General features: G+C 37.6%; 1 protein-coding gene across 4 annotated transcripts in view; it reads left to right on the top strand.

Annotated features, from left to right (window-relative positions):
- Positions 1 to 15710, top strand: part of si:ch211-191a24.3 (tensin-3) — an 85430-nt gene that overhangs the window by 39441 nt on the left and 30279 nt on the right. For all 4 annotated transcript variants that reach the window (XM_036581615.1, XM_036581616.1, XM_036581614.1 and 1 more), the window contains exons 17-20: positions 12079 to 12235; positions 13104 to 13462; positions 14925 to 15011; positions 15106 to 15237. In XM_036581615.1, coding sequence (XP_036437508.1) covers positions 12079 to 12235; positions 13104 to 13462; positions 14925 to 15011; positions 15106 to 15237 — 735 coding nt within the window. The remainder of the gene's footprint in view (positions 1 to 12078; positions 12236 to 13103; positions 13463 to 14924; positions 15012 to 15105; positions 15238 to 15710) is intronic.

The raw sequence follows: 15710 nt of genomic DNA, 5'->3' as shown, positions 1-15710 counted from the left end.
CATTTTATTCATGTGCATCCGATGTACATATTTAAATCATATTCGGATCATGTCCATTCAAAGCATTAAAGTTATTTTCAAGCTAATTGAAGCTATTGTTTTCGGTGCAGTTCTTCCTCTGGTTCAGGTAATGTTCTGCACAGATTATTGCTCCAGAGTTTTAATTAAATATGTATTAGAATTTGTAAATAGGATTTTTGCACATAAACTTCTTACTCTGGCTCAGATAGTGTTACATAAAGCCTCATTAGTGCTTCAGATCGAATTTAATTGTCATGTAATAAAATTTTTATTGTAGCTTTATGTAAACAGAAGGAGCTTCCTTAAGTTTCTCTGCTCATTCTGAAGTTAAACCCAGGAGAGAGCAATTTAAAAAAATAAGGATTAAACAAACAGGATGAAAGATGAGCCCTCAAGACCCCAGGCTGTCTATCCAGAGGATGTGTTGTGTATTTTAATTTCCTGATGTGGGAAAATTACAGAAGGTTACATAACTCGTGTTTAATTTAAAATAAACAGGAGATAAACAGCAGCCCTCTCAGCCAAGTAGACACTGACAGAATAATGTAAATATTTACTGAGATGCTTGAGGAGAGGAAAAGGACTTTCACTGACAAACGGAATTTAATGTGAGAAACAAAACCAAATTAGTCTTTTTTGAGAGAAAGAGTAAAATATTTATTTTTCAAAGTACAGACACACTGAGCTTCTAATAAATTATAATCACAGGTTAGAATCAGATTAAAGTTGGTACTGAATGGCATTTATGACTAGAGCTCTTGTTATTTCAGAGATAGCTCCCCCTTCTGGCCCATCTCTTTTCAAATGTATAAAAGCACTAAATAAACAGCAAGTTTGTGATTGTAACAACACCTGTGTACCATTTGGGCGCTTTCACGCCCTCTCCATCTTCATTTTGTCTCTATCTTTCCTGTTTTCACCACTCACTGACATACGAAAAGTTTTATTGGTGTTATTTAAGCAAAAATGTATTTAGGTCCCCCATAGATATGCAGTCATATGCAAACTTGAATACCCCCTTTTAAAGTTACATGTTTTGCTGACCGTCTATGCGAAAATACGGCATAACCTTTGTCATTTTCTTTCTGCAAATTTTAGTGCATACTTTCTATTTATTTGAGTTAAACATATTAGAAAAAAATAGAATATAAAATAAAAAATGTGCCATAACTTTTGCACAGGCGACATGTTACATTTCTGCAAAAACCAGTAACTATGCAGAAGTGTGTTCTCTGTAGAGGATGTGTTAACTTATTTCCACTTAAAAAATTGACTAAACATATTATTTGACCACAGGTGCCCAAACTTTTGCATTAAATACTGATGGCTACATGCTTGCAGAGGTATTAGTTTTGACATTACTCAGTGCAATTTGCACTATTATTATTGGTGCATTTACTAGTTTTTTCATAGTGTAAATTCGTATGGCAGCTGGTTAAGGAATGCTGAATCTGCTGTAATTACAGCTGATGTTAAACTGTGAAATATAAACTATTTCCACGAAGTTCATTTTGTCTGTAGTACAGTTTAAGTACAGTACAAGTTAAATAACATGATGAATCAGCTCAGTGTATATGTAGAGTGGCCAAAAAAGTATTTGTACACTTTAATCATTGGTAAACTTTAATGACGTTCTTTTGAGAGTACACCATCAAATGTTTAACCAAATTATATTATTTTTTCGAAATCATATTGACAAATACGTTTGTGTGGAAAAAAATTCCAATGCAAATAGAGTGCTGTACAGCACAGAGGTGGAGCGTCAAAGTCTCTGGCTTTTTTCATACGTTCAGGAAAAAAGGGTACCTTTCAGGGTACAAATGCTGTCACTCTGGTGGTAACACAGTACCTTTAACTAGGGAACATAATTGTATGCTATTCTGCAGTTGATTTTTTCCAAGCTTTTTATTTTGTGTTTTTATTTTACTTAAATATGAAAATGCAATATGCTTCTCTCTCCTGGAAACATGACTATAGTGTAACTTATTTAAAGTCCACAATTGGACCTTAAGGACCATGTTGTACCTTTCAGGGTAAGTCTATTGTTTGTACCTTAGAGGACTAAAATTTACCAAGACAGTACCTTTTTTTGACAGTGTACAATGTTGTTGGTGAGCTTGTATTCATTGTTGGAATCTTGAACTCAAAAGTGTATAAAGGCATTTTGGGTGCCAACCTGCAGAAGTCTGTAAATGAACCGCTCAAATGATAGCAATCTGAAACACACTTCATTTCTTTTGGATGAATACTTGGGCAAAAATAAAATAACAGTTTTGGAACGGTCTGTTTAAAATAAATGACACTTGATTTGACATTTTCCTAACCCAATTAATTTGTTTCATTTCTGAGTATGGCACAAATGTCCAAATACTTTTTTGTGGCCTCTGTAGTTGATTCACAGTAACTACTACTACCTTGTAATTGTTAGATACCTTCATTATTGCACATTTAAGGGCACCAATATAATGTTTAACTGAGTATAGAGATTGATTTTTCATGCAGTAATATTTATAAACTCCAATTGACAGTACTGCCATAACCAGTACATCAACACATATTTGATGCTTATAGCTAGTTAATGGACTGTTAAATGTCTGTGGACATTTCTTTGTTGAAGGTTTGCAGACCCACAGTTCAGTTGCTGATAGTCTGTTGATAGCTTGGGGGTGTTGTCCAGATCATCTCTTAGGGGACCATACAAATACAACTTTACAGATAGAACTAGTGATGTAATATTTTGTATGACCCTAAAAACAGTTTGTAGTTCAGATAAATTGAATTATTTATTGTATTTATATACTGAAATGTGTCTTGCTAGTTGTGCAATATGACTTTCCCTATCATCACTGTCCAAAAACCATGAATCTCCAAAATAGTAACTTTACAGGAGAAGGAAAAACACTCTTTACTTTTAACATAAGTTGATGTAAAGAGGTTTTATTCACACAACATAAAGCACAGCTGTTGTGTTTGAATGATGTAGAAAACTAAAAAAGTGACCAAAGTGGAGCTACAAGTTCTTCTCGGACAGCGATGTTATGTTCACTTTAGAAAGGGAGAAAGTTTGTGTGCATAAGAGCAGATGTTTTGGGTGGCTGCACATGTCAGTAGAAAAGCAGAGCATACGGATGTAAGAGTAAGAGGACGTCCTGCCCTCTGACCCCTGGTGCTGCCTTTTTGGTTGGAGACAACAGATTGCGAGGGTTTGCTGTTTATAATGCAGAGTGGTCAATGGTCAGTGGAAGGCAGCAGAGTGGTTGTGAAGTCATATGTTAATGAGCCTGAAGGGCTCTTTCTGTGTCCATCGGCCTCACACCAGGCGGGGGCAGTCATCGTCCCTCCTCCCCTTCATACCTCCCTCTCCCTCCCTCCCTCTCTTTCTCTCTTTCTCTCTCTCTCTCTCTCTCCTCAAAGCTGGAGTCACTCAGTCAATGGCATATTACTGTAGGAATAATGAGTGAAGTAGTTTTCCATCTGGAGCCTCACAGATCGCAGCCAACTCAATGACTTCATTCATCTGGGCACAGCAGACAAATAGAGAGAGAGAGAGAGAGAGAGAGAGAGAGAGAGGCAGTGGGGGAGAGTAACTGGGGAACAGACAGTAACTGTGCGACGTGCCGCTGGTGTTTGTGCCAGGAAGCAGACCACTAAGAAGGAAAGAAAGAGGAGAGAACTTTAGAGTGAACTTTAGAGAAATAAAGCACTTTGGGGAGAAATCTTTTCAGCGAGGGCTGAAACTGACCAGAGACGGAGGACAGGGGACAGAAAACTAGCCACAGCAGCAGACAGACTGCAATAGAAACAGCAATTGGCTCTGTTTTCCTTTTTCTCTGTCAATGAATCTCCCATGAAGAATTCTTCATCATGACTGCTTCTCTAGGTATGTGTGCAAAAGTCCTTCTTTGTGGTGCTTCAGTTTACTTCTATCACTTTTATGGTGGGTTTGAGTCTGTGTGGCTGAGTGTGGCACAGAGGATGTGTGTGTGTTTATATGCTAATGAGTTAGCCATTTGCTTTAGCTGTCTCTGCCAGCATTGCATTGTCTCCTCAGATAACTGTGAGAAGGTACCTCCTGCTAGAGAAGATCTCTTCTCTTCTCTTCTCTTCTCTTCTCTTCTCTTCTCGTCTTTACTCAACTTTTGGCTTGTTTTTGATCTTCTCTTTTCTGTCCTCTTCTCTTTTATCATTTTCCCTTCTTTTCACTTTTGGGCTTCTTTTCTCTTCTCTTCTGTCTCTCTGCCTCCTCTGTTCTCCTCAGGCACTGATAAAAGACACATTCCAACCCTTTAGCTCCAGGAAAATGTGTGTATTTACAAACAGCCAGCGGAATGTCACGTTGCTGATTGTTCAGCAGATGCCTCTCCTTTTTTGTTTCTCCCTACTGATATCACCCTCATCTTAACCTCCACTGATGTATCACTTTGTAATTTTTTGAACCACAGTGTTCAAAAGTAAAATGTTTGAGGTCTAAACTCACTCACAAAGTCACTGTGGTGATGTGTTCTGCATGCCCTGAATGTGTTTATGTATGTGATATGCTTTTTTTGGAGAGTTATTTTTGTCTCTTTGTGTAGTTTTTGGATTTTTTCTCGATGTGTTTAATCCTCAGTTTTTCCCAAATAAGTGTGGTTCCACACGGGGACAGATTTTGAACAGATTTAAGAGATTTGGCTGCTTGTCTGTGCTTTGGTGTTGCCCGTGTGTTTTTGCAGTTTCTCTGTGGTCCTGTCAGTTCTTCAAACGCTTTGGAATTCCTCACGTGGCTCACACACAAACTGACCACTGCATTCTGTGAAAAGCATTCTCTCTCTCTCTCTCTCTCTCTCTCTCTCTCTCTCTCTCTCTCTCTGTCTCTCTCTCTCTCTCTCTCTCGCCCTCTCCCTCCATAACTCACATCAGTAGGATAATGTAGTGTTGTCACAGAGAGAAAGAAAGAAAAAGAGGTTTGGCAGTTTGTTTTTTGGTCTTTGGCAGATTCACTGGACTGTCATGAGAGCAAGAAAGTGGATGGGGGGTGGCGTGGTGTCCCCAGCATCAGTCAACTGAGCATACAGTCATTTGGAAAAGTATGAACGCCTAGTCAAATAGCATGTTTTGTTGATTTTCCAAGTGAAAATACGTTAACACGTCCTCTACAGGGAACAAACCTGACAGTGGCATTTTTGGCAAAGTTTGGTGCATAATTTCTATTTATTTGTGTTTAACATATTGGGGGGGAAACATAAAATATAAAAGGTGCCATAACTTTTTTTCCACAGGCCATATTAATTGTGTATGTTAAATTTGTCAAATAAACAATTGTGAATTACATTGTGCAGAAGTATGTTCTCTGTAGAGGTTGTGTACTAATTTGAACTTAGAAAATAACAAAATACATAATTTGACTGGGGTGTCCAAACTGTATATATAGTGTACCTGCTTGTAAGGCTAAGCAAAAACATTATGTATCATGATAATTATGTTACATTATGCCCTTCTGAGCATATCATGGATCATCAGTACTGCTAGAACATTGACCTGCATGTTCCGATACAAAGAGAGCATAATTAGTCCTGTGTAATTGGATTTAATGCAGTGAAATGTTGAATAAAAATCAGAATACGGTTCGTAAAGTTTTTCATCATTTTAACGTGGCACCACTGGTTCTTTTTGTCTGTTCCAACACTGTTAGAGGTAAAGGTACATTTTTTGTTCATCAGGGTATAAACAATGAAAATGTACCCTCAAAGGTACAACAGAGGTTTAAAGGTCCAATTGTGTACCTTAAATACGTTTTTCCAGGTGAAAAGTATGTATTTGTACCTTTTCATTACCTAATGTTTTAAAGCAGAACAATAAAATAAAAGCCTGGAGACGAGACGGGCTGTGTGGAGTCAATACAACTTAGAAAATATAATTTCAATGGATTACGGTGCAATTATGTTCCCTGACTAAAGGTACTGAGATGTACCCTTGAGGCTCCCACACCAGTGACAAGTGGGATAGTGCCCCAGTGACAGTTCCATATGTTTTTTTCTGAGAGTGAACTTATCAGGTGTCTGCTAAGAAAAATATCATGATATCATGTACTGTAAAAAGGTCTTGAAGTATCTTGATATATTTTTGCCATGTCGCCCACCCCTACCTGCTTTTGTGTGTAGTGTTTGAGTGTGGTTCAGTGTACTTTGGAGATTCTTTGAAGAAATTGTTTTTCTTTCTTTCACTGAAGAAAAGTGTGGAAACGTGTTTTTGGGAAGAGGTGGATGGGGGTCTTGCATAATTGTAGTGGCCCATTAGGTGGGCTTGAAACAAAACACTCTTAAGCTCAAATGGTGCTTGACCAAGCAGAAGCTGGGACTCACTCTAGATAAACAACTCTCTGAAAAATAAAGGTGCCAAACAAGAGTTCTTCAGAAGAAGCATTACTTTTGGCCCCCTAAAGAACCTTTCAATGGATTGAACCACTTTTCTAAATGAGATCCGCAAGTATTAGAAACCTTTTTAAGTTTACCTCCACATAATGTACTTCTATAGCAGCTTAACAGAATTCCTGTGGAATTTTTATGAATGTAAGTAACAGACATTGCAGAATTTGCAGCCATCATTGGACCCCAAAGTTTTATGTGCCATTTATGCAAAACTAGACCCATAATTGGTACTTCTAGGCAATGAGATGTCATGAAGGATAATGCTTTTCACAGAATGCAGTGGTCACTACGAACGTGTATGAGGAATTTTAAAGCCTTTGAAGTGATGACAGGGCCACAGTGTGAGTGCAAAAACACATGGGCAACTTTGAAGCATGGACCAGCAGCCAAATCTGTTAATGTGCTTTAACAGTGCTTGAAGTCTGCCTCATTTCAGTCACTAGAGAAGAAGCTGTCAGGTTAGCAAGCCAGACCAATGAGCAAGCATTTCACTCTGTTCCGTTTCAGTTAACTCAGTATTTAGCACCGAAAGGCTCTCCAGTTTAATAAGCATTCAGCCTTTATGCTCTTGCTGGTGACAATTAGTCAGTGAATAAGCGGCACTTGTATACAGAAAGCATGGAGACAATGGAACTTACAGCTAAAGCACTTGGGGCATTATTCTCACGTGAAGAGTGTAGTTTTAGCAGAGTTGCCCAATTGAACCAAATTTAAGGAGTACAGAAGACTGTGTATGTGGATTTTGTATAATTGGAAAAACTTTTTGTGATGGGGACAAGGTCAGAGGTGGGGCCTTAAAGTCGTATTTGGGCTGAATTAATTTGTCTTGGGCTAAGTTATAATCAACGAGATCAGTGATTTATATCCAGAATGAATCTGCAGTGTCTGTAGTTCTTGCAAGTCGGTCTGACCTTCTCTAATTCACTAAACCCAGAGCTCCATTATTAACAGCAGTCTTGTTCAAACTGACCTTATGGTAATGTAACAAAGCCTGGTAATAGACACAGCCGTGTTTTTTGTTATTAAATGAATAGTTTACACACTTTTCAACCTACCACAGATTTAGTCGATGAGCCAAGACGTGTATTTTGCTTCCTTAATTTTAAACTGAATCTACAGAGCTAATATAGCAAGTCAGTAGTCACCTAAATCAGTTCTGTTACTACATCCTCAGAACATCTTTCAACCTTCTTAAACTGCATCCAGGTCCTCATGAATGTTGTGCAGACTTGTTGACATGGTTTAGAACACAGTATGACTTACTGTAAATCATACAAATAAACAAAACTGAAGCTACACAGCTAATATAGCAAGTCAATAGTCACCTAAATCAATTCCGTTACTTCATCTCCAAAACCTCATGAATCTTGTGCTGACTTGTTGACATGGTTTAGGACACAATATGACTTACTGTAAACCATGAAAATGAACAAAACCTCACCGTGTAGCTGAATGCTGCTATTTTGGACAATAGGTGTTGTGACCAGTTACAGAACCTTCCTTGCTAAATCCAGCTCAGGTAGTGCGTGAAATATTTCCTACAAGTGTACACCAAAGCCAAGAATCATTTAGGAACCTTTTTTTTTTAAGAACGTAAATGATGACATTATGAAATTTGCGATCTTCTTATAAATTAATCTCCTCGGGTAAAACTAATTCACTCCAAGCTTCTTTTTGCTGTAGGGATTAAAATGACAAAAGTCTTCCAGAGAGACCACACTGATAAGTTTGACAGGAATTTAGAAAAGTGGCCTGGATCAATCAAGGAAAAGTCTACCGTACAGCCAGTGCCACTGATGAATGGATAGTAGTGTTTTGCTTTTGATGTTTTTGCTGAATGATTGATTGGAAACATTTGCAATATGTAACTCAGTAACGGATGACCTTGTGAGATATGTATTGACATTGAGAAAGCTCTGATAAGGTTAACAGTTAAAATCCAATGCTTCTGTTTGTGTGCAGTCACCATAGCAACAAACAACTTGGGTGGGGCTTAGAATTGACAGTCAGTTTGCAAATTTTTGTTAAGTTCTATTTTAAGCTATGGAAAAAGGTATAAATAGTGAATCAGAGAGCTGAAAATGAGTCCAGAAATATCTTAGTATTGTGGCATGTGTTACTCTAACCTGAAAGGAATTCACTTTTCTGATTTTTTTTCTCTTTCTCTCCATCACACACTCTCTCTCTCCCCATCTCTCTCTCTCTTTTTGTCTCCCCTCCTTTATTTTTTTTCCATTCTTTTGCCCTTCCCCTATTTCTCTCCTACCCCCACTCATTTTCCCCTGTGCAGCTTTGATCACAACAGCTGGATAGTTTTCAACTTGGCTCAGTCTTTTGTGTGTGTGTGTGTGTGTGTGTGTGTGTGTGTGTGTGTGTGTGTGTGTGCGTGTGCGTGTGTGTGTGTGCGCATGTGTGCATTCCTCCTCTGAATGGTGAGTTTGTTAAGCCTGTAAAACTGAAGTCGTCCTTTGTCTCTGTGGCATGCAGGAGGTTTAATCCAGAGAGACTCAGTTGTCAGAATAAAGCAGCAAAACACATACACACACATATCCAGCACATGTTCTTCTTTCTTCTTTTTAATCTAGCTTCTCAACCTCAAATACTTCTGAAATAATATTAATGCCACTCATTTATTTTAACGTCATCAACACATTGTCGTAGTTCGACTTAATAGATTTAATAGAATCTTTCATACTCAACCATCTACAGCAGACTATCATAATATATAATATAATATAATAATATATATAAATAAAGTGTTACCATAATTTCCAGCTATTGCCATGTCATGAATTTGTTTGACATGAAGTACCTTGAGTTTGAAGTATTATTTACAAGCAAAATGCACCACTGATGTCAGCCATATTAGTAGCATTAGCACCTTCAACAGATGTCTTCAACAGGCTCTGAGGACAGTGTTCATGGGAGAACTATGGATAAATCAACAACCCAATAACTAACGGCAGCAAAGTGGAAAGTTCATAAGAGTAGTAAGACATAATGTAGTGGTATGAGAGTGAGAGGACTACAGTGATGGAGGGATAGGAACGTGTAGCCACTGTTGCTCTCACTGGGTGTTGATGAAGAAAATTCGAAACTGGATTTAGAAATTCACCCTGTGTTCATTCTCACCCTGCATTCACATGGTTTTATGTCCATGTTTATGTTGTTATTGAAGGTAATAAAACATTCTGGTGAAGCTTATCTTGACTACTGATATATAATAAAATGCATTGATTTAAATGAAAAAATATCCTTCTTTAAGGACAAAGGTTAGTGTAAATAAGAGAAATGTGATTATCATGATTAACTACAACAAACTAATGCGATTAACTGCAGTTAATTATAGCAGTGGTTTGACAGCCCTGCTTTCTACATGTACTCTTAAATATGTGGCACAGGCACGCTTGGAGGAACATGGAGTTGGTAGCGTGCGCTGTGTTTTCAAAGTACTGAGAACTCTTTGTACTCCTTCATTTCATTTGAGAACCTGAACCACTGGAGGATTGTTAGAAGTCTTATTATCTGTTGTGGCTTTCCGTTTTGCCCTTAATGTCTCAGTGAGCGGTATCCACCAGGAAACAAGCCGGATTCTTGCTGTTATCTTATTTGTCCCCAGCTTTCAGCCTGTCGTCCAAGCATTTAGTGGAGCTCTTCGTCTTTTACTTTTAATGTGTGTACTCTGCCTGCCAAAACTTTGGGGACACATAACTTTTTAAAATGTGCTTTGTCAATTTACAAATTATAATAATAATAAATTCTGTCAGCACTTATCAGCACTCACTATTAAAAAAAATATATATATATATATATATATATATATATATATATATATATATATATATATATACACACACACAGACACACACACATCTTCTAAGCTGCTTATCCTTCTGGGTCACGGAGGGAGCTGGAGCCTATCCCAGCAGTCATTGGGTGGAAGGCAGGATACACCCTGGACAAGTCAATAATATGTGTGTGTGTGTGTTTGTGTCCACCTGCTGGGCTTACTTAGTGTCTTCAAAAGAGTCTGTTGTACGTTATTCTATATCATGGTGCGTTAGACCTTTTGGCCTTTCTCCTTTGGTATGAAGGAGCATCTGCTCCAGTGTTGTTTGCACTGATGGCCATCTCATTCACCCCTCCTCTTTGTGGGATGGTTCAATCCTACAGGTCATTTACCCCTCATGTAGGAGCCAGTCATCTAGGATTTACTGCTTATAAAGGGAGCAGCTTTTAAGATTCAGTTAATTAAGAATAACCTTCACAAGCCTGAAGACTCCCTTACACATCCTTAAAAATAAAGGTGCCAAAAAGGGGTCTTGAGAACTGTGACATGGAAGAATAAATAAATTAATATATTCAAAACAGTATATCGAAATTTGAAACTTCTTCTGATGGTCTCTCTTTTGCCATCCTTCATGGAAACCACTGTCAAGGATCAAAACCTATAATCTGAGTGTGTCCTTTAAGGGTAAAGTGGGCGAAAAAGGGGGAGTTAGTGATTTTTGGGGCTTATTTTGTAGTCAGCCAGACGAGCCTGTGGTGCACAATAAGTAGTCTGTGTCATATATAATTAGAGCTCTATTAAATCAAGACATTTTAACACATAAAATATTGAAAATAAAAAGACAAATCTTGATCTCACAATTGATAATTATACTCAACCTGAAAACAGTTGATCATGTTTATCATTACACCCCTATTATTTTATACCAATTAAAAGTTTTTCAAAGAATCTTCGCATCTTTAGAAAGCTTTATTATTAAGAGTGCATTCACACGCTCTCCCTAACTCACATTCTCCTGCGTGCTTCCCTTTTAATCTGAATCTCACTGACCTTGAATGCTCTGTGGAAATAGGGCTCAGGGCTTCTGTGCTTTGGGAATAAGCTCTGAGGTTCAGATTTCTGGGCTGCGTCCCTTGACTCCAGTGCATCGCTTGTGGGAAAGCTTTTAATTCCAGTCACCACCTCTTTCTGCTCTCAGAGGACTGTGGATTTGTTTTTGCCTATATGCAGATTCTGCAGTCTTATCTAAGATGCAGCAATGTGATTTTAGTTATCATGATTTATGTGTTAAATTCAATGTTTGTCTTGATCAAAAAAAGCTTATGAAGGCATTTGAAAGCTTATGAATTTTGGAGAATTTTGCAAAAGACAGAATTGTGGGAAGCCTCCTCCTTTGTTTGTTATGTGTACTATCTCAGGAATGTGTGGGTGTGGGTGTGCATGTGTGTGTGTTCAGCCCCCCAACTTGTTAAAAGCCAAACCTTTATTTTTAATTCATCACATAGTTTGAGGTTAACTCCTTATTGTTTATCTGAACTCAAATATTGTGTAAAACTATTAATAATTCAGGGAAAAACACACTGTGAACAAACACATATTGTTGTCTATACAGATGGGCAAAAGTACATTGCATTGCATGAGTACTGAATTTTTATATTTTCAGAAAAATTACAGTTCTAAAAATAACACGTAAGAAAGTGTCAGAAACCACATAAGCAAGACTATTCCTCTACATAGCGCTGTTATAGTAAATACATAATGGTTTTAAACATATATGATGGAAGTGTACATTTAAATTAATTGTTGAAATGCTATTTTAGTGTAAGGGGTCTTAAAAGCATGTGTTTTATACCCTGGCAGAGTCACGGGGATATGTGGACAGTATGACACACGTTCCTATGTCGTCAGATGGAGACCTTTTCCGCTCTGAAATGACGTCAAGTCCCACCTCCTGCCAAAGGATGTTTGGGTCCATGCGTTCTGTTAACACCCCCAGCCCACTCCCCATCAATGACAGGTACTCTCAATCAAACCTACTGTCCACAAAACCTACAAATCACCTGTACTGTATACATACAGCAGTGTAGTCAATGTGCCTCAGCTGTTCAAAACTGTTTAAAAGGTTAGGATCTTTTTAACCAATTTGTTTGCAAGTAAGTAAATAAAATTGTTTTACTACTTCATTCACAGTTTCAGATGGGAAACTGGAAATCTGTTAAAAATAAATAAATAAATAAAAATAAAAATAAAAATGTAAATATTGTGATTTTTTAATTCAGTATCCTTTGGTTGACATCAAGCTGCTTTGGCTACTGAACAAAACACATAAATAACATATAATTAAAGTTTAAATGCTGGTATTTTGTTTATTCAAATTTGAGATGATGCTTTCTAAATCACAAAAAAATGTGTTGCTAATTAAATAAAATAAATGAACATCTTTATCATTCGGGGACCTATGTATGGCATATTTCCCAACACTTGTTTTACCTGAAACCATCCTATCATGGAAAATCAAATTTCCTTCATTTTTTAATACATTTTTTGATGTATTAATACCTTAATATATTGTTGATATGTTTGCTGTAGTATGTATATACTGTTTGTAAATGTGCCACTTACTCCCCTGCTCATGTACAAATATTAAACAGCGAAACAGCCCATTTTAAATTAATTTATTTTGCGATGTAAAAAACAGTGGAAAAATGTACGTATATCTGCCTATTACACCTACAGAAGTTAGCCCCGCCCATTTGTACTGAAGTTATAAGGAGTGTTTGAACCAGAACTTTTTTGAATGAGGCACAATACAGGATAAATATACATTGTAGAAGCCCTTTAAATAAACTGTTGTTGATTCTAAACTTCTATTTTCTTGTCTCCAGCCCCACTGCAGCTCATTCCTGGTTAGAGAGTGGCTCTAACACCCCCCTGAGTCACTACACACCCCAGCCCTCTCCTCCGCTCCCCCTTTCTGCCCCCAATGCCCACAGCTCTCCCCGGGGTGGCCCTCGCGGCCTGCCCTCCTCTCTGGGTGTTGGAAGTCTAGAGCTCAGTCTGCTGGAGGCTATGGAGGGTCTGGAGTCTCTGGGCTTGGATGGGATACAGCCACCACTGTTACCCCAGAAGAGGAGAGGGGTGGATGTAGGAGAGCTCTCCCTGAACTCCTCTCTCAGCCGGAGTGCAGTCAGTGCCTCATTTTCCAGTAACAATGGTTCACCGACAGGGTCAACACCTAGCCCAGGTACTAAGTCTGTACAGACCTTAACCCTTTCAACTTCAGGATTATTATTCTGTTATTAGCAGCTATTTTAGCCTTTTAATCTACTTTTCTTCTTTAATAACATATTTTTTCAAAGTTGTCATCTCATTTATTTTGAGAAATGAAGAACATAATCTAACACATTTGTAGATTTTCGTTTTGTTTGTGTCACAAACACCCATTTCGAGTAAGACAAAAAATGCATAGGAATGTTATAGTTGCATAGGAACTCTTACTCTGATGAAACAAATCAATAACCTATTTGATGCTGAAGGTGTGTACTTGCCCTTTCAGAAACTATTGTAGTGCAACCAACAATAAAGGCAGCACTGTGCTTCTTTTACACAGTGATAGGAAGCACAGAAGCACACAGAAAAGCTGCAGTTCCACAGGCTGATACATTTTACTGTGCTGAATGTGAATATACACGTCATAACAACACTGGCAGCAATTCCCTTATACATTCCCTTATACAGCAATGTAGTCAATGTACATCATCATTCAAACATTTGTGATCACTGGGCCTCATTCACCAACCATTCTTGGGAAGAAATCTCTTCTTAAAACCAACTTATGCAGTTGTCACAAAGATTCTGTCATTCATCAATGTTTTCTTTTGTGGGATTTGTTCTCAGGTAAGAACAGAATCTACACACCCCCAAGAGCACAAAGGTGCAAACAGTTCTGTGGTTCTGTGGACTTTTTCTTAGGACCTTTCTCAAGAACAAATTTAAGAATACACTTAGGAAGATATTTGTGAATGAGACCCAATGTTCGAAACTTTAGAATTGAGTATTATTAACCAGTTTTGTTGTGAGTAAAATAAAATAACGAAATCATTCTACTTAGAATAATTCCTGTGCAAATTCACAGGTTTAAAAAAAAAAGTAGGTAGAAATCTGGTAAAAAATATAACATATATACCTACATACATACATACATACATACATACATACATACATAAATACATAAATAAATAAATAAATAAGAAATTTTAGATGTTATGTAGTCTTTATGTAGTCCTAATGTATCGCTGATAACAAGTTAGTAAGACAAAGTTTTAGGTTGAGGTTTATTATTTAGTAAAGACTATAAATGTTTTGGTAAATTCTATGATATTGCTATTAGTTATGTCCTTTATGAATATAAAAATTGAGAAATTGTAGTGTGTGCCACACTAAAACTCAAGTTCTGTATGCCTCATTTATATATTACATTTTATATACCTTATTTAGTGGCACATAAAAGACTATGAGCTGACATTTGTATTATAAATTATCAATGGCAACTAATACTCCAGTGTTTTTAATTCAACCGGACATCTATTCTAGGTCAGTTATCAATTACTCTCACCTAAACACATAACATAAAACAATATCAGGTACACTGAATATATTCCCACTAGCAAACATAATGCTGACAGCATTATTACCATGTTGAACAGATCCCCTGTCCAGTAAGCCTGACACCACGAAATTCGTTCAAGACACGTCGAAGTTCTGGTACAAGCCGGACATCTCTAGAGAGCAGGGTGAGCATCATCACGTGAAGTGTCTCTTACACTTTTTCATTTCGCCATTTCTTCTGGAATCATGAAGTTGCTTTTGTCTCCTGATGTGCTGTAGCTATTGCCTTGCTGAAGGATAAAGAGCCTGGCTCCTTCATCGTCAGAGACAGTCACTCATTCAGAGGAGCGTACGGACTGGCCATGAAAGTGGCCACACCCCCACCCTCCGTCTTACAGCAGAGCAAGAAAGGTCAGGGGGCGAGAAGGAAAGAGTATCTGGGCTATGTTTACATTACAGGGTTAAAGTGAAATGATATCTTTGAGTCCAAGCATCTAATGTTTCCCAATATGCTGTGAGAAAGTTAGAGGATTATACAACCTATTTCTAGACCTGTTACATATATTCAATATTCTCATCAAGTAAAATAATCTTGTAATGGAAGATCCTTTAGGCATCATTTCTTGAAACATGCAAATATTCACTTCATAAATTAATTAAAACAAGCAAAGCTGTTTACAAATAGAAAAGGTATACACTGACCAGCCACTTTATTAAATATACCTGCATCTATCTACATTCATTATCCATTTTCGAGTTCTATAATTACAGAGTGTAGTCCATCTGTTCCTCCCCTTTTCTCCCCTTAGCCCCCTTTTACCCTGTTTTTCAATGGCCAGGTCCCCCACAGGACCATCACAGAGCAGGTATTATCTGGGTGGTGG

The sequence above is a fragment of the Colossoma macropomum genome, unplaced genomic scaffold (genome assembly GCF_904425465.1).
Source record: "Colossoma macropomum unplaced genomic scaffold, Colossoma_macropomum, whole genome shotgun sequence".
Lineage (NCBI taxonomy): Eukaryota > Metazoa > Chordata > Actinopteri > Characiformes > Serrasalmidae > Colossoma > Colossoma macropomum.
Note: the sequence above shows the minus strand (reverse complement) of the source record. Positions and strands in the feature narration are given on the sequence as shown.